This window comes from Colossoma macropomum, unplaced genomic scaffold (genome assembly GCF_904425465.1).
Source record: "Colossoma macropomum unplaced genomic scaffold, Colossoma_macropomum, whole genome shotgun sequence".
Lineage (NCBI taxonomy): Eukaryota > Metazoa > Chordata > Actinopteri > Characiformes > Serrasalmidae > Colossoma > Colossoma macropomum.
This window is the reverse complement of record NW_023494807.1, coordinates 20,901,733-20,917,994: the sequence shown is the minus strand read 5'-3', so window position 1 is coordinate 20,917,994 and position 16,262 is coordinate 20,901,733. Positions and strand designations below refer to the sequence as shown.

Here is a 16,262-nt window from a genome sequence, read left to right as displayed (position 1 = left end):
GGGATGAATTTGATGATTGGGAGCGAGTTGGAAGAGTATTCAAAGAGAACTCAGTCAAAACTTGGTGAAGGGTGTGTCTACCAAGTATGTGAGTGAATTATCTACTATTGTCATCATATCCTCATCAGTACAATGTTGATTTTGGATTTGAGACCTAAACATCGAGCTGGATCTTCTTTTTGTGCCTATGTGCGTTATGCAGCTCTGACTTTTAAATTATGATTTTAGGCTTCACAGGGCTACACGCAGCAGTGCACACACACCATATTTGTCCTCCTGACTCAAAAATGCTACTTAATTTTAAAATAAAAACTTAGACAGTGCAGTTTAGTTCATCTAATGTATACATCACATAATGTATACATCACAGAGACACAGTTATACAGAAAACAGAGAGCCATGTCTTCAGAGAAATCATATAGGAACTGGAAGTTTAACTTGTCCTTGATCACTTCTCATCTTTAAATCCCTGTGGCCAGAGAGAGTGCTGGACACGAGCAGGACAGAGTAGCGTGTTCTAGTGACAGTGTCAGGAAAAGCTCAGAAAATTCAGAGCATTCTGCAAGTGGAAGAGGAAAAAGCATTCCTAACATCCTAACTATGACTTCATTCTAACTATGCCATTTTGGACCACTTCTATTGGTTCACTCATCATGATTTTTCCTCACAATGTAAATGGCAGACGGTGTTTTCAAATTGTGCAACAAAGAAAATGAATAAAAACTGATGGAGATAAGAGGGCTTAATATGACAGCACCAATATGAAATGTAATATATCATATGAATAATGTGGACTCCCTTCCTAATTACTACGTTCAAACATTTCATCCACAACCATTGCTAAAAGGTATATAAAATCAAGGACATACCCCTTGCAATCTCCATAGACAAACACTGGCAGAATGGGTTGTACTGAAGAACTCGTGTGACGTTTTGTGAAATTTCTGGCAACAACAGCTCAGCTACAAAGCAGTAGACCATGCAAACTCACAGTGCGAGTGCCATGTAACATGTAAAATCACCTATCCTCTGTCGCATCACTCACTACAGAGTCCTAAACTGCCTCTGGAATCAACAACAGCATAAACTGGGCATCAGAAGCTTCATGAAATGGGAGTAGCTGTAGACAAGACTAAAATCTGTGCAATGCCAAGCGTCAGCTGGAGTGGTGTAAAGCATACCGCCACTGGACTTTGGAGCACTGAAAACATGTTCACTGGAGTGATGAATCGCGCTTCACTATCTGGCACTCTGATGGACAAGTGTAGGTTTGGCAGATGCCAAGAGAACACTACCCACTGGAATGCGTAGTGTCAACAGTAAAGTTTGGTGGAGGAAGTATAATGGCCTGTGGCTGTTTTTCAAAGTTTGGGCTCAGCTCTTTAGTTCCAGTGAAGGGTAATGTTCATGCTACAGCACACAAAGACATTTTAGACATTTATATGCCTCCAACTGTGTGGCAACAGTTTGGTGAAGGCCCTTTCCTGCTCCAGCATGACTTCACCGCGGTGCACAAAGCAGGATCCATAAAGACATGGTTTGACGAGTTTGGTGTGAAGGAACTCCAGTGGGGGGGGTGGCGGGCAACTCCATATTAATGCCAATGGTTTAGAATGTGATGTCCAACAGGCTCACGTAGATGTGACGGTCACGTGTCCACATACTTTTGGCCATGTAGTGTATATGAGGAGCATATAGCACAAAAAAAACATGATTAGAAAGCTTGAAGTGTACTGGAAGAGTACAGGGTATGCACCTCTCTCTCTCTCTCTCTCTCTCTCTCTCTGTCTTTCTGCGGTACTTCATAAGGGCAAAGTTATTACGTCAGTTTCTATGCATTATTGATGCCCGCTGCTGCCCCTGCCACGTAGCATAGAGGACATTAATATTCATATCAAACACTCCTTGCTCTCGTCCTGTAATCCTTTTCTCCAAACGCCTCTGCTTTCCTCCCTCCCTCTCTCTCTCCCTCCCTTCTCCCCTCTCCTCTTTTCTTCTCTTTCTATGCCTCTCCTCCTTTCCTCCCTGGGGCAGCCACTAAAAACAAAAAGGAAAGATGTGTAAAAGCCCCGACTCAGCTAAAACAGAGAGAGAGTGGGGAGAGAGAAAGCAAGAAGGCAAGAAAGCAAGAAAGAAAGAAAGAAAGAAAGAAAGAAGGAGAGAAAGAAAAAAGAAATATTCAGAAAGAGTGAGACAAAAGACAAAGAGAAAGTGGAAGAGATAGTAAGAAAAACAGATTGAGAAATAGAGATACAAAGAAAGAGAGAGAAAGGAGGGATAGAGAAAGAGTGAATGAGAGAGAGTAAAATAGAGTAAAGGGACACAAAGAGACAGAGAAAGGAAGAAAGAGATGCAGAAAGAGAAAGAAAGAAATTCAGAATGAATGAGAGAAGGAGAGAAGCGGGAGAGAAAGTAAGAAAAAGAGACTGCGAGAGAGAGAGAGGTACAGAATGAGAGAGAGAGAAAGGAGACATAGAGAAAAGACATGTACAGAGAAAGTTAGAAAGTGAAATGAAGAAAAAGAGATACAGAGGGAAAGAGATACAGAGGGAGAGAGAGAGAGTGAAAGAAAGAAAGAAAGTGAAAGATATGCATTGCGCTGCGTATTCACAGCACTCAGCTGCCAACAAAGCGCTTTTTAAAAGGACAGAGCTGAACTGTGTTCAGAGCAGCAAGCAGTAAGCCTCGGGATTAGTTTCAGAGAAGCAGAGTAAGCCCAGGAGAGCAGTTGTAGCAGCAGCACTGACAACTAGCACTGCAGAAAAACCAAGAAACGCACTGGCCTACAAGAGCCATCAAAATCAGCAGGATATTCCACTGTAGATTTTATGCTACTGAATCGAAACAGATGAACTTTAAAGGGGTGGTTTTCACACTTTATCCTTAACCCACCAAGAAATATGTGACGTTCAAAGTTACAGTAGAAGTGTTTGTTTTAAAAATGGACAAAACTACAAGAAACACTCAAAAAGCCTGAATCTTGTCCATATTTATAGATAACCATATGTCACACATATGTTTTGCCCTACGTACATTTTCCTCTGAATATCACAGGATCCTCAAGGTTCACAAGGTTATTAAGTAGTTAAGCTACATGCAAACTAACACTGCTGCACACTGAATTGACATCATAAGTCCAGCAACCTCTCCAAAATACCCCACACAAACCAGCAAACTTTGTGAAATGTGGTGGTTAAGTTGCTTTAGCAGCAGAAGCCTACAGTTTGAGTAGCTGGTATTTGTATTTAACAGTGTTTAAGTTTAATAGTAGATTTTCATGCCTCATTTCAACATGCACTAGAGTTAGCTTTTGTAGCATGTATGCAGCATTATTCGTATTTCGACTGCTAAATGACCTCTTAATTCAGAGAATCCAGGGTGATTCAGAGGAAAAATGCACACAGGACAAAACATATTGGCTTTAGAACATTTTTGCAGGCATGACGCTGACCATAAAATAATACACAACTTCAGCTTTATACTGGCATAAGCTCATAAGCTCAGCTTCAGTGCAACATTAAAGAAGCAGAAACTTCAAATCAGCAAATCTCCTTGCTGATCGACTGCATTTAGGGTAAGGGGGAAATTGTGTATATTTGATGTTTTGCTGAACTATTTAAAATCAGATAAATGGATGGCATGTTAACAAAGACGCGAGGCAAAATGTTAAAGGTTTAGCATTTCCTATACACAAAACTATACCTAACACCTAACTGCTTTACATAAACACAAAGAAAACACAGTAAGCTACAATGTTACAGACAAAGGCAAAATTAATTAAATAACAGCACAATTACAAACACTGGAATACAAAGCAAAAAGGACCAAACGTTCCTGCCTCTTTATCATTATGTACGGTCAGTATAGCGCCATACTAGAATCCCAGAGCACCAGCTGCCTCGGGTAATAAGCAGACTCAGCGTGGAGTGGCTAGTCTGAAAGCCCATCTCTCATTTCCCCTCCACACACTCTCCCGTTAGCCCCCCACCACTGCTTTCAGCTCCAGCCATCTGATCAGGCTCATATCCCCAGCCACATAAAGCCAACATCCAGCCCTCGCCGCTCTAATTCGGAGCCGTTCGGGTCCCTCCCGTTCTAATTAAGGCCGTCTCCGGGGAGCTGGGGGTGACACTGGGGAACTGTGGCCTTTCTGATGAGCCCCAGTGAAGCAGCATGGTGTTCTGTCGTTTAGTGCCGTCATCTCTCCTAATGGCTCCCTCAACAGCAGTAGTCCCTCTTCTCATTTCCTCTCATTTCTTCCACCTGTCACACTCTCCACATGCCTACACTTTATGTGTTTTATGATTGGGTTATGCTGTGTATGTGTGTGCATGTGTGTGTATGTGTTGGGGGTAGAGAGAGCTATATATAGAAGGTCACATATGTATACATGTATATATTTATATATGTATGTATATGTACATATGTATGTGTATCTCTCTCTCTCTCTCTCTCTCTCTCACACACACACACACACACACACACACACACAATGATATAGGAGGAGGGATTATTGTGATCATGAATTAAATGTGATTATTTTCTATAAATTAAGCTTTGAGCATTGGTTTTTAATTTGTCAAGGACACCAGCATGTCTTTTTTTCAAGCTTGAGGTTTGAAGACTGAATGTAATGTGCCAAAGTGCTAATTCATAAGATCTGCATTATTAGATCAAAATTCCCCTATTAAAACTGAAAATCCTGAATATCAAAGGTTATAATTCTAATTGCAGCTCTTGCCATTTGAAAATTGCACTCAATTTGTAATTTCAATAAAAAAGAACATAATGTTTTTCAGCCCTAAATAAATCTCTCCTGAAACAGCACTTACTCACACTGTGAGGTGAGATGTTAGCTGTGTATTTCTTCCTGTGGGGTAGTAGTGTTTGAGTAGTTTGAGCATGATAGTCTACTTTTAGATGTTCATGTTATGTGAGATGCTGAGATCAATTAAAAATGGCTCATTTTAAAGCTTAGTAGTTTTTAAAGATGAAATATTGCATCAGTATCAGCTAAAACTGGTATCAGTATTGGAAAAGAAAAAGTGGTATTGTGCAATCTGTAATCAGATACTGAAATGAATATCCAGAAGTGGTGATCAAACCTTGAGGCAGATAACTTCATATAAAAATTACTGTAACTAGATAAGTGAAGTGTATTCATTCACATAATAACCTTTTATTGTTCTTTTTATATAATATATGTTTAATTCCACATTCATGTGCTGTCATTCAAAGGTTCGAAAATCACTTGTCATATGAATAATTCTTGCCATTTTACATTACTGTACATAAAAATATAAAAATTCTTAATATGAGACGTGATTCCAAAGTTTTGAATGGTGGTGTCTGAAAAAACGTTTCTATCATTTTCTTGCACATTGAGGATGAACTGTATGTGTAAGAATACTTTTATCACTTTTCTGCACTTTAAGGATGAATACTGTATAACATTGTGTGCGTATGTGACTCTCTTGCTGTATTTCATAGATTCCCCTCTCTCTTTATTGCACTAAGCTTCTTCTATCTTGGGTGGCCATATGAATATTTCATAGTCAGAAAGGCAGCAGATCTCGCTCTGGCCTTTTGGCAGGACGCCTCCGAGAGAAACAGCTGAGGCACCAGAACGTGGCTGTAACAGGCCTTTAAAGCCACAATAAGGGATTTGTAAAGATGTTGTCATCTATCAGTTTTATGGTAAGTGTGCAGTGATAACCCTGTTTTTTAGCCTTATTTACAAATCACAATATGCCATGCCACTGTTTTGATGAAACAGACAAGTTTTTGACTGTTTTGATGGTAAATGATAATAAAAACATACAGGATCAAGAGCCTTATTTTTTATACCACTGAGCGTTGGATCTTGCATTTAGACTTTAGGGAGTGTAACATATCCCCAGTGACTTTCAAGAGCTTTCAAGAGGTTTATAAAGCCAGTTTAGCAGCTTTTTTGTTCTAAAAGCCTTTAATGTGGCTTTAAGGCGTCAAACAAAAATTCATTAAACATGACAAGCTCCAAAAGACACTAATACAGACCATGAGCTACTTTTTTGCCCTCTGCTATGGCCACTATAGTAAAAACTACAATGAGATATTTCTTTAAGCTATTTATTTCATAAGAGCTAGCTGGCCAGAAATAGCCAGCCCTCTAGCTATTTAGCAAGATATCTAACTAGCTAGCTAACTAGCCAGATAGATACATCTAAAAAATAGAACGAGAGTAAAATGAAAAGAGAGAAAAGCTGAGAAACAAGTGTGAAGCTTGGAATTACGTAATTTTTTTAACCTCGTTTGAGCTACAAAGTGGGAAAAAACATGGACACCTCCATTAAAGTAGCGAGTATTGCTAGCTAACATTAGTATTGAATGATAATCACAATGTATTAACTCTCTCAAAGCAGCAAACCTTGTCGCTTAAATCTAGTTGCTAAAATCTATAACATTGTCAATGTTATAGATTTAAGCACCTACTCTGTCTCTGTGTTGACTGGGTTAAAGCAGTGGTTGCCAAACTTCCTCCTGGAGATCTACTTTCCTGCAGGTTTTGGTGCCAGTCTGCATCTAACATGGTGCCCCCTACACACCTACACATTCAATCAAAGATTTCTAAAGAAGTTAATGAGCTGGAGAGGCAGATTTTGGTTTGAACTCCAGTCTACAGGAAGGCAAGATTACCAGCACCATAGATGGTAACCACTGGTTTAAAGCAAATCTCATTTAAAAGTAGAGAAGCTGAACTTGAAGTTCAGAACACCACCCTGACATTCCTAGTAGGAATTCCCAGTTAATTGTTTTCTTTGATTTTTCCAAGTTGGAGGCTGGAAATTCTGAGTTGCAAGCTCTAGTCAAACACAGCATTATTCTCACTCTGGCTGTACCAAACATGATAGCATGCTATTTCCAGTGATTCCTGCTTCCGATTTCAACTTCATTAATTCTACCAACTTAATTTTTGCACTTATACAATGGACTGGTCTGCTGCAAGGAAGCAATATATGGCGCCAAAGACATGACACCAAGATTGTGTTTTTTGCAGCCATTGCAGCTTGAAAGATTGGTTAAAACATCTCCCGTAAAGTGACTAAAAATAGAATGCCCAGTTGATTCTGTCTTCCAATCTGCGCAGCCCACTGAAAAACTGATGACACAGTCCAGGTGTAGCAGCCAATCTGTGCTAACAGACCAAAACTATTTTAAGCCACCTAAAACTCCGCCGCCTGCTTTGCAGCTGAGAAGAGTCAATGCAAAATATATAGCAGAAACACCAGACTGATCCAATGCAGTGGATTTCAGCCCGAGATCGAACTCTGGGAGGAAAGAGCACCTTAGTGGCTTTGGGTTTCAGTCAGAGTGGTTAAAAACAGCCCTGCTGCAATATATCAATACACGTCAGAGATCAATGAAAAAGAAATTGGACTGCAGAACACAGGAAACAGGCTCTTAATAATAGCACCAACTCATAAATCACTGCCAATATAAATAATTCAGGCCAGGAACTGCCGCCTACAAACAATACGTCGTAATCAATGACCCTGAGATTTCATTTACAGGGTAGAGGGTGGAGGGGAACGACAAGCTAACCCCCCAAAACCAAACTGGGTTAGAGACTCAAAGCCAAGCTAGAACACATCAATGTCTTCTGAGTCTGAATGTATTTTTTGCAAGGGCTTCACAGTATGTAGTCTGTTAGCCGCAATATTGGCCTTTGCAATATTGATAGCACAGAAGGCTGCATTATGCAAATGAGGCATCAAACCAATCACATGCTTTGAGCATCCTGCCCAATCACAGTTCCAGATTTGAGTTTTAACAGGTGTTTTGATGAAGAAAGTATTCATTGGATCCAACAATAGTAAATTAAAAAAGAACTCTAACCCATCTTTCACTATGTTACATTAATTATTCACTTTATACGCATTTTAATATATTGCAATGTGTATTGCAATACTAGTATTTTTCCATAGAGTGCAGCCCTATTTTCTATCCGATTGTTTGGGATTACTGATAGGGTAAATTTTAACTCAACTCTTCTCATCTGAACACCACACATTTTAAAACTGTGAAAAATGTTTAACTCCCTCAAATTTCATTACATCGGTTAAGATGTAAACAAAGTCATTCTGAGTGGTTTAATGTGAAATAAATGTTCTAGAGAAAATTGCCAAGTTATAATTCAGAACAGAGGTGATAGGGACCAGAAGTCTGACGCATTCAGTGACTCTAGAAGCTACATAACAGGAAGCTATTATATGAAATGGTTATGAATACACAGCCTGATGTCTGAGACACTGTTTTATGAAACACATTTAGGTTCACTTGTTGTTCTGGATAGCAAATAAAAAGGCTATATTTGAGTTGTAGACATCGAAACATCTGTTACTTATCACCTCTACTCTAAAGAAATCCAAATTGGCAAGTTTCTCTATGATGCTATGCACAAGTTTCATTCACATCAAATCACCCTAAATGATGTTTACATCTCAAAAATTGAATTAAAGTTCCATGAATTCCCCTTTAATATCCTCAATCAATAAAATCAATTACAGATCAAATCACTTATTTCATGATGAGAATGGCTTGAAAAAACTCCTTGCATCTATGCATGTTAGAGATGAACTGATTGGGGTCAATATTGTTTTTTGTCAATAATACTAATCATATGTTTACTCGTATATCTGCTGATGAAAAATATATGTTAGAACTCTTAGTACATCCAATCCTGATAGCTACATGTGTGCAGTTTTAACCAAAAACTGAAAACATTCCAAGATAATTTGGTTGCTTCAGTTGTACCATTTGGTTGCTTAGTCTTCTCAGATTGATTTGATCAGATTGACTCATATTGTTTTAATAATTCCTTAGTGCAAAGGCAAAATCACCAACAATGTTTTCAACATTTGCACTTGCCTTCCACATAGGAATGCTCCGATTATACTGAAGCCGCCTAAGCTAGGCATGTAAGCCCTTACTTTATTACATAAATCCGGATAGACTCCCACAAGCTGTATGTGAGAGGAGGATGTTATAGGACTTGCAACACAAAAGAAAATACAAAAGGATTACATCACCATAAACACAGAGAGAGAGAGAGAGAGAGAGAGAGAGAGAGAGAGAGAGAGAGAGAGAGAGAGGCATACATTATGTAACACAACCATATAATTAAATCCTCTGTTGAGGTGAGAAATGGATGAAAGTGTGTAGGTGACAGTTGTCTCTGTTATGTCACATGTATATAAACACCAAGTACACAATGCACATGAACACTTCTGTAGCATACAGCAATGTGTAAAGTGTTTACAATTAAAATTAAACTAGAACTGCTGAAAAATTACAGGGTGCTTCCTCAGACTTTTCAAAATTTCTGCTTAATTCAATTCTTGAGGTGTAACCAAAGTCATTCAGAGTAGCTTGATGTGAAGTGGTTCACTGTAGAGGAACTTACAGGCTTGGAGTTCTTTACAGTGGAGTTCTCCTACATTGGTGATAGGAACCAGGGGTCACAATGTCTACAATGCAAATGCACTGGTCCAAATATAGTTTCAATCTCCAAAACAACATTATCTGTATTCACAAACCACTTTAGGAGCAGTAGCTAATCTAGAATCAGTGTGCCTCATTCCCCCACTGTTTTTAAGAACCATTTTAAGAGGTAATTTCTTCTTAAACCCACTTATTTGGGATTTGTTCTTAGATAAGAACAGAATCTACACACACTCAAGAGCAAGGTGATAACAGTTCTGTGGTTTAAGAACATGTTATGAATCTGACGTAGACTTTTTCTTAGGACCTTTCTCAAGAACACATTTAAGACCAAACATAGGAAGATACTGGAGAATGAGGCCCAGTATTTGTAACAATAATCATCATAAATATAGAGGAATCTGATCCAAGAGTTTTGCTCATAGTCGTAGCACACAGTGAGTCATACTGTCTCCTAAACCACATCAGCAAGTCTGCACGACCTTAATAAAGACCTGGATGCTGTTTGAGCAGATTGAGAGAAGTTCTGGGGATGTTTTTTTTCACAGAAACGATTTGGGCTATTTGGGTGACTATTGAGCTCCACAGTTTGTTAGCAATGTTAGCCTTGTAGCTGCAGTTTTAAAATAAAGAAGCAAAATCTGGACTCTAAACATGTCTTGGCCGATTGACTACATCCATGGCAAGTGGAAAATTGGGTAGATTTTTGGCTGAATTATTCCTGCTTCAGAGGCCTGGTTCCTATCGCCAGTGCTTTGAATTCTAACTTGGTAAGTCTCTCTAGAATGCTGCATTTCACATCAAACTATTCTGAATGACTTTGTTTACATCTTGACAACTGAATTTTGCAATTGTTGGGGTGGAGCCACCAAAACAAGCTGCAGCTTGAAATTTTCAAAATGTACAAATTACAATTATATGGCTTTGTTGTTCAAAAACTATATCATAACACAACATTATTTGCATAAACCTATTTGCGATAAGGATTCCACATGTTAATGGTAACTGGGCATGTTATAGCTAATCTTGACTTGCTAACATTCAGTGAGGTAAGTGGTGGTAATTTGCCATTTAAATTTAGTGTATTTAGTGTTATAGACAATACTACACTACAAAAATCCAGGCACTAGATAGTTTAGTGAATAGTGTCAGAGTGTATAGTGCCCGATTTCAGTCACAGGGAAGTGTTCTTCTTTAAAGCATATGCTATCAGTTGATATCTCACTTTCTTGAATGAGAAGCATTATACTGATATAATTTAACATCCATCCAGACTTCTGGTCACCTTAGACGTAAACTAGCGCAGCTAGGTTTACTGTAACAGCTCCGGAAACCCTGCTGAGAGCAGTAAAATATGGCATCGACCATATCGCCGCCTTCCATATTACTCATTCATTCATTATTCACTCTAAGCAGAGCAGCTCTTTGGCTGTGACCTTACTCATGGACCTTGTTTTAACTCCTCCCCCTCCTCTCGCTCTCTCTCTCTCTCTCTCTCTCTCACTCTCATTCACTTTCTCCCTCTCTCACTGATTTACTGGTCAGGAAGCTGAGAGCCAGCAGAGCGGAGATAAATTTCTCAAAGAGAGATGGGATCTCAAACCAAAGCTGTCAGAATCCCCCTGTACAAGGCAGAAGAGACCACGAAGACAGTGCTCGTAGTATGTCTAGTGGATCAGTGTCTGAAAGCTTTCATCTAGCCCCTGCTATCTTACAGATGCAGCACTCAAAGGGAGTGAACACATTCATCTATTTTTGGCCTGTACAGAAAGAGAGGTTTAACGTGATACGAACAATAATGTGTCTTCCCTTCATTTCAAGAGCGTTGCATAAGCCATAAGGCCATGTACCATAAAGCATATGATGTAAAGAGAAGGTCAAGGGCGTCTGAGGCTGTGTGAGAAATCAATGTTTCCGCCAGTCTCTCATGCAGGGATTACAAATAGTAGCCTACAGACAACAGAAACTAAAAAAGAACATTTTTCACGGAACGTAAACAAAAACAGGAGCAAGATTGAGGGGAACGTTTAAGCTTTAGCTTAAGGTTAATAACGCTACTTTGTTCCTGTTCATTTTCATAGAATGAGGGATTAGAAACTAATCATTTGTAATTCTGATTCATTCTGAACTAAAATACTGCAATAATCCACAAAAAAGGTTAATATGTAGCACACTGTACATATAATACACACCTAGATGGTTCTTCAAGGGTTTTAGTAAAGGCAATGGTTCAATTTAGAACCAGGAGTTCTATATAGAACGATGTCATGCTTAAATGATGAAATGATTTAATGAAGAATATAAGATATAGTGTGTAGTCCTATATAGAACCTTTTTGAAAAAGGTTGTACAGCACCAAAAAGGGTTCTGCTACTGTTTCAAGCTTGACATCGTAACAAGAGAGCAATCATTTTGGTTCTCTTTACTAAACAACCCTTAAAGAACCATCTTTTTAAGAGTGTTGTCCTCTAAAAACGCTAACACCACCAAATCAGTCACTGTTGCATTTATTTTTAAAAAAGTTTAACCGGAACTAAATAGCTGGCTAACGTTATCAGCCAGTTAACCTCATTTCAAACTGAAGTTTTCGCTCTGGACGTTGAAAGTGATTTTATCCCTGTTTTCTACGACGTTTTGTAAGAAATGCTGTTGTTTGTTGTTTCAGTTCCGTTTCTAATCCTGATTTTCTAGCCTCTCGCGCGCGGCTGACGGCTCTTCTCCTGACTACGAGGACCGCGCGCAGCTGCTTCATTTCAGCGCGAGAGAGGCACGTCACTCTGAGGCAGAGCGCGAGCTCACGCGCGCGTACACCCACAGGATTCCCTCACGTCCGAGAAGAGACAAAGCAGCTCTCTCTCTCTCTTCTGTTCTCTCCTATCCTCTCTCCTTTACCCTCTGCCCTCTTCCTGCTCTTCCCTTTCTTCTCTTTTCTCTCCCTCTTTCTTTCCCCTCGCTTTCCTTTCTCCTCTCTTCTTTCCTGTTTTCCCTCTCTTTACTCCCACTGCCCTGCTCCCCCCGCTCATTCCCACATCATTATAAAGCTCTGAACGCTGCGGCAAACTCATACGGTCTCCCTTTAAACCGGGCACACTGAGAGAGAACACAGACAAATGGGTTTACAGGTGAGACTCATCAAACTGCAGACTGCGGAGTCAGGTGCAGAGTGGAACACTGGAATATTGTCATATCAGCACAACCGCTTCATAAATCAGTTTCAGTCAGAAAAATGCAGAAACACAATCAGGCAGAATATATTCAGCCAAACAAGAAGAAGAACAGGAAGCTTAGCACTTCAGAAAAGAGACAGTTGCAATTGATACACATTACTACGACCCCACCATATATTAAAGCATATCACCATATCACTGTAGTATATACTATACTGTATAGCATATAGTACAGTATACATACTACACATACGTATACATACTGTTAGTATACTATACAGTACACTGCATAATAGTATCTATCTATCTATCTATCTATCTATCTATCTATCTATCTATACACTCAGTATATACTGTATATATGATGCATATATATAATGCATTCAGTATATGTGTGTGTGTGTGTGTGTACTGAATGCAGTGTAATATTATATAGTATACTGATAGTATGTATATATATATATATATATATATATATATATATATATATAGCATATTAAAGTATCTTCAGCAAGAGTCTATCTATCTATCTATCTATCTATATAGACATAGTCTATAATGTATACTGCACTCAGTATATATTATAGATATGTACTGAATGCAGTGTAATACTACATAGTATACTGACAGCACGTATAACATGGCATATTATATACCGTATTATATGTACTATATATTGTATTATCAATTGTACTATATAATGTAACTATATATACAGCTGCTCCATCAAGGGTCCCACAAAACCTTTATCAAAAACAACTAAAACCTTTTCCTAAATCATACAGTGACCCCAATTAAAGCCCTGCTGAACTCTGGCAGGACAACAGCACATAATAAACAGATCTACAAACATGACTAAGTCACACAGAGGTGTATCAGAGTGGCGCTGATGTGTCCACTTACCCCCCACACACAGCAGGGACATGGCTGTGAGCAGCTCGGAGCTCGGTCCTCTCTCCTCTCCCGCTGCTCCGCACGGGCTGCAGGGATCCGCGCGCGCCCACGCTCACCACACACTCATGACACAACCCAGACACGCGCACATACACACACACTCACACACTCTCTCTCTCTCTCTCTCTCTCGCTCGCTCTTTCTCTCTTACACACACTTCTACGCACACACACGTCAGCTGCAACCTGCTCTCCAGCGGTGCTCGTGCTCTCTGTAAGCAGCCTCTCAGTTCTCCGCTTACTAGCGCACAGCCATCTTGTTTCAGCACCGGACAGCTCGGGCCGTGACGTCACGGGGTTTCTCCCACAGCCCACGCTGGCACGCGTCCCCGCACGCACCCACGCACCAACGCACGCGCAGATCCGCAGGATCGCAGTGCAGAAAAGTTACAGAACATGTGGAGAGGGGGCTCGTGCTACCAGAGGAACAGGATCTAATAAAAAAAGCTCATATATAATTAATGTTTATTACATTATGGATCGTTAGTATAATCATGTTAATATGATCACATTGCATTATAACCTCATTAATACAGTCATTCACATGAGCTCACATAATTAATTACTGATTTGGATCTAAACAAAAACACATAATTAATGATCGAATGGATCATTAATACAACCACATTAACCCATTAATGCCCACATCTGAAGCTTTAAATGTTTTCTGATCTTACCTGAACATTAATATGAAGAAATAGATCAAAGAAAAATAAATGCGAGTCTCTATTAATTCATGTAGCACATTAATGTCAGTCTTTTTGGTCACGTGGGACACCTGATTTTTAACAAAACAACAAAGTCCTTACATGGCATTTTACCTCAACATACTAAATTAAGTTGTCAGAAATTAATGGGTTAACATAGTCACCTCAGTACAAACGCATTAATATATCATTAACACAAACACGTTAATAAAATCGCCTTGCATTAAAATATTAATAGAGCTTAATGAATATAATCATTAATACCACATGTAATTACTATCCGAGCTGAATCTACGCGAGTAATGATTTTGCAGATAACAGGTCTGTACAGTGAAAACGCCTCGTGATCTTTAAGTCAGGTAACACAAGGACAGATTACATCAGACGCTGACAGCATCAGGGATCCTGAGATTTGCACTGATTACGCGAAGGTCCTATTTGGTCATTCCAACAACAATGAAATGCTTTTAGTTTTGTTGTGAAATAAATAAAGGGGAAAGGTCCCACATGGTGAAGCGTGGCCGAGAGGCCGCTCGCCTTCAGCACTGAACACGCGCAGCTGCAGTGTCTGGAGTGATGCAGTGCGCATGTTCCGCTTCTGTCCGGCAGGTGTCAGCAAAATTGTCCTGACCAAACACTGTTTAGCAATTCACCAGAGCCAAAACATGACTGCAAATGTACATATGTTGAGAATTTGAAAATTGTCCTCTTGCCCCTACTTACTGATAATAATAATAATAATAATAATAATAATAATAATAATAATGTTAATAAAATACTACAAAGACAACATATCAAATGTTGAAACTGAGAAATTGTATTGTTTTTTGAAAAATATATGCCCATTTTGAATTTGATGCCAAGAACACGTTTAAAAAAAACATTCACCTCTTCTTTTAACAACACTCTGTAAGCGTTTGGGAACTGAGGAGACCAACTGCTGTAGTTTTGAAAGTGAAATGTTTTCCTATTGTTGTTTGATATAGTATTTCAACTGCTCAACAGTTCGGAGTCTCCTTTGTCGTATTTTTTGCTTCATAATGTGCCAAATGTTATCAGTGGGTGACAGGTCTAGACTGCAGGCAGGTCAGTTTAGCGTCTGGACTCTTTTAATACAGAGCCATGCTGTTGTAATACATGCAGAATGTCTGAAAAAGACGTCATCTAGATTGCATCATATGTTGCCAAAACATGTATATATTGTTCAGCATTAATGGTGCCTTAACAGATGTGCATGTCACCCAAGCCATGTGCACTAATGCACCCCTACACCATCATGGATACTATTTTAGAGTTTTAACTTGCATTTGTACATGCCGTGATGAACTGTTTTCATAGACAGTGGTTTTCAGAAGTGTTTCTGAGCCCATGCAGTGATTTCCATTAGAGAATCATATCTGGTTTTAATGCAGTGGGGGCCCAAAGATCACAGCCAGCAAATACTGGTTTTTGGCCTTGTCACTTGTATTTCTCTGGATTCTCTGAATCTTTTAATGTTATTATGTACCACAGATGATGAAAAGCAAAAGTTCTTTGCTATTTTATGTTGTGAAATGTTATTCTTGAACTGTTGCACTATTTAATTGTGCAGTTATCCTGAGGGGTGAACACATCCTCATCTTTACTTCTGAAAGACTCAGCCTCTCTGGCATGCTTTTCTATACCAAATCATGTTACTGACCTGTTGCCAATTAACCACCAGGTGTTTTTTTAGCATTACACAAATTTACCAGCCTTTTGTTGCCCCCGTCCCAAATTTTTCGGAACATGTTGTTGGCATTAAATTCAAAATGGGCATATATTTTTCAAAAAACAATAAAATTTCTCAGTTTCAACATCTGTTACATTGTCTTTGTACTATTTTCAATGAAATATAGGGTTCAAATGATTCGCACGTTTTGTTTTTATTTACATTTGTCACAGCATCCCAATTTTTTTGGAAATAGGGTTGTACA

The 16,262-nt window shown here is 39.1% G+C and overlaps 1 protein-coding gene across 1 annotated transcript in view; it reads right to left on the bottom strand.

Moving 5' to 3' along the window:
* LOC118796753 (protein unc-13 homolog A) overlaps positions 1–13,864 on the bottom strand; it is a 75,064-nt gene extending 61,200 nt beyond the window's left edge. The window contains exon 1 of the mRNA XM_036555854.1: positions 13,551–13,864. Coding sequence (XP_036411747.1) covers positions 13,551–13,572 — 22 coding nt within the window. The 5' untranslated portion in view covers positions 13,573–13,864. The remainder of the gene's footprint in view (positions 1–13,550) is intronic.
* Positions 13,865–16,262: the final 2,398 nt, after the last annotated feature.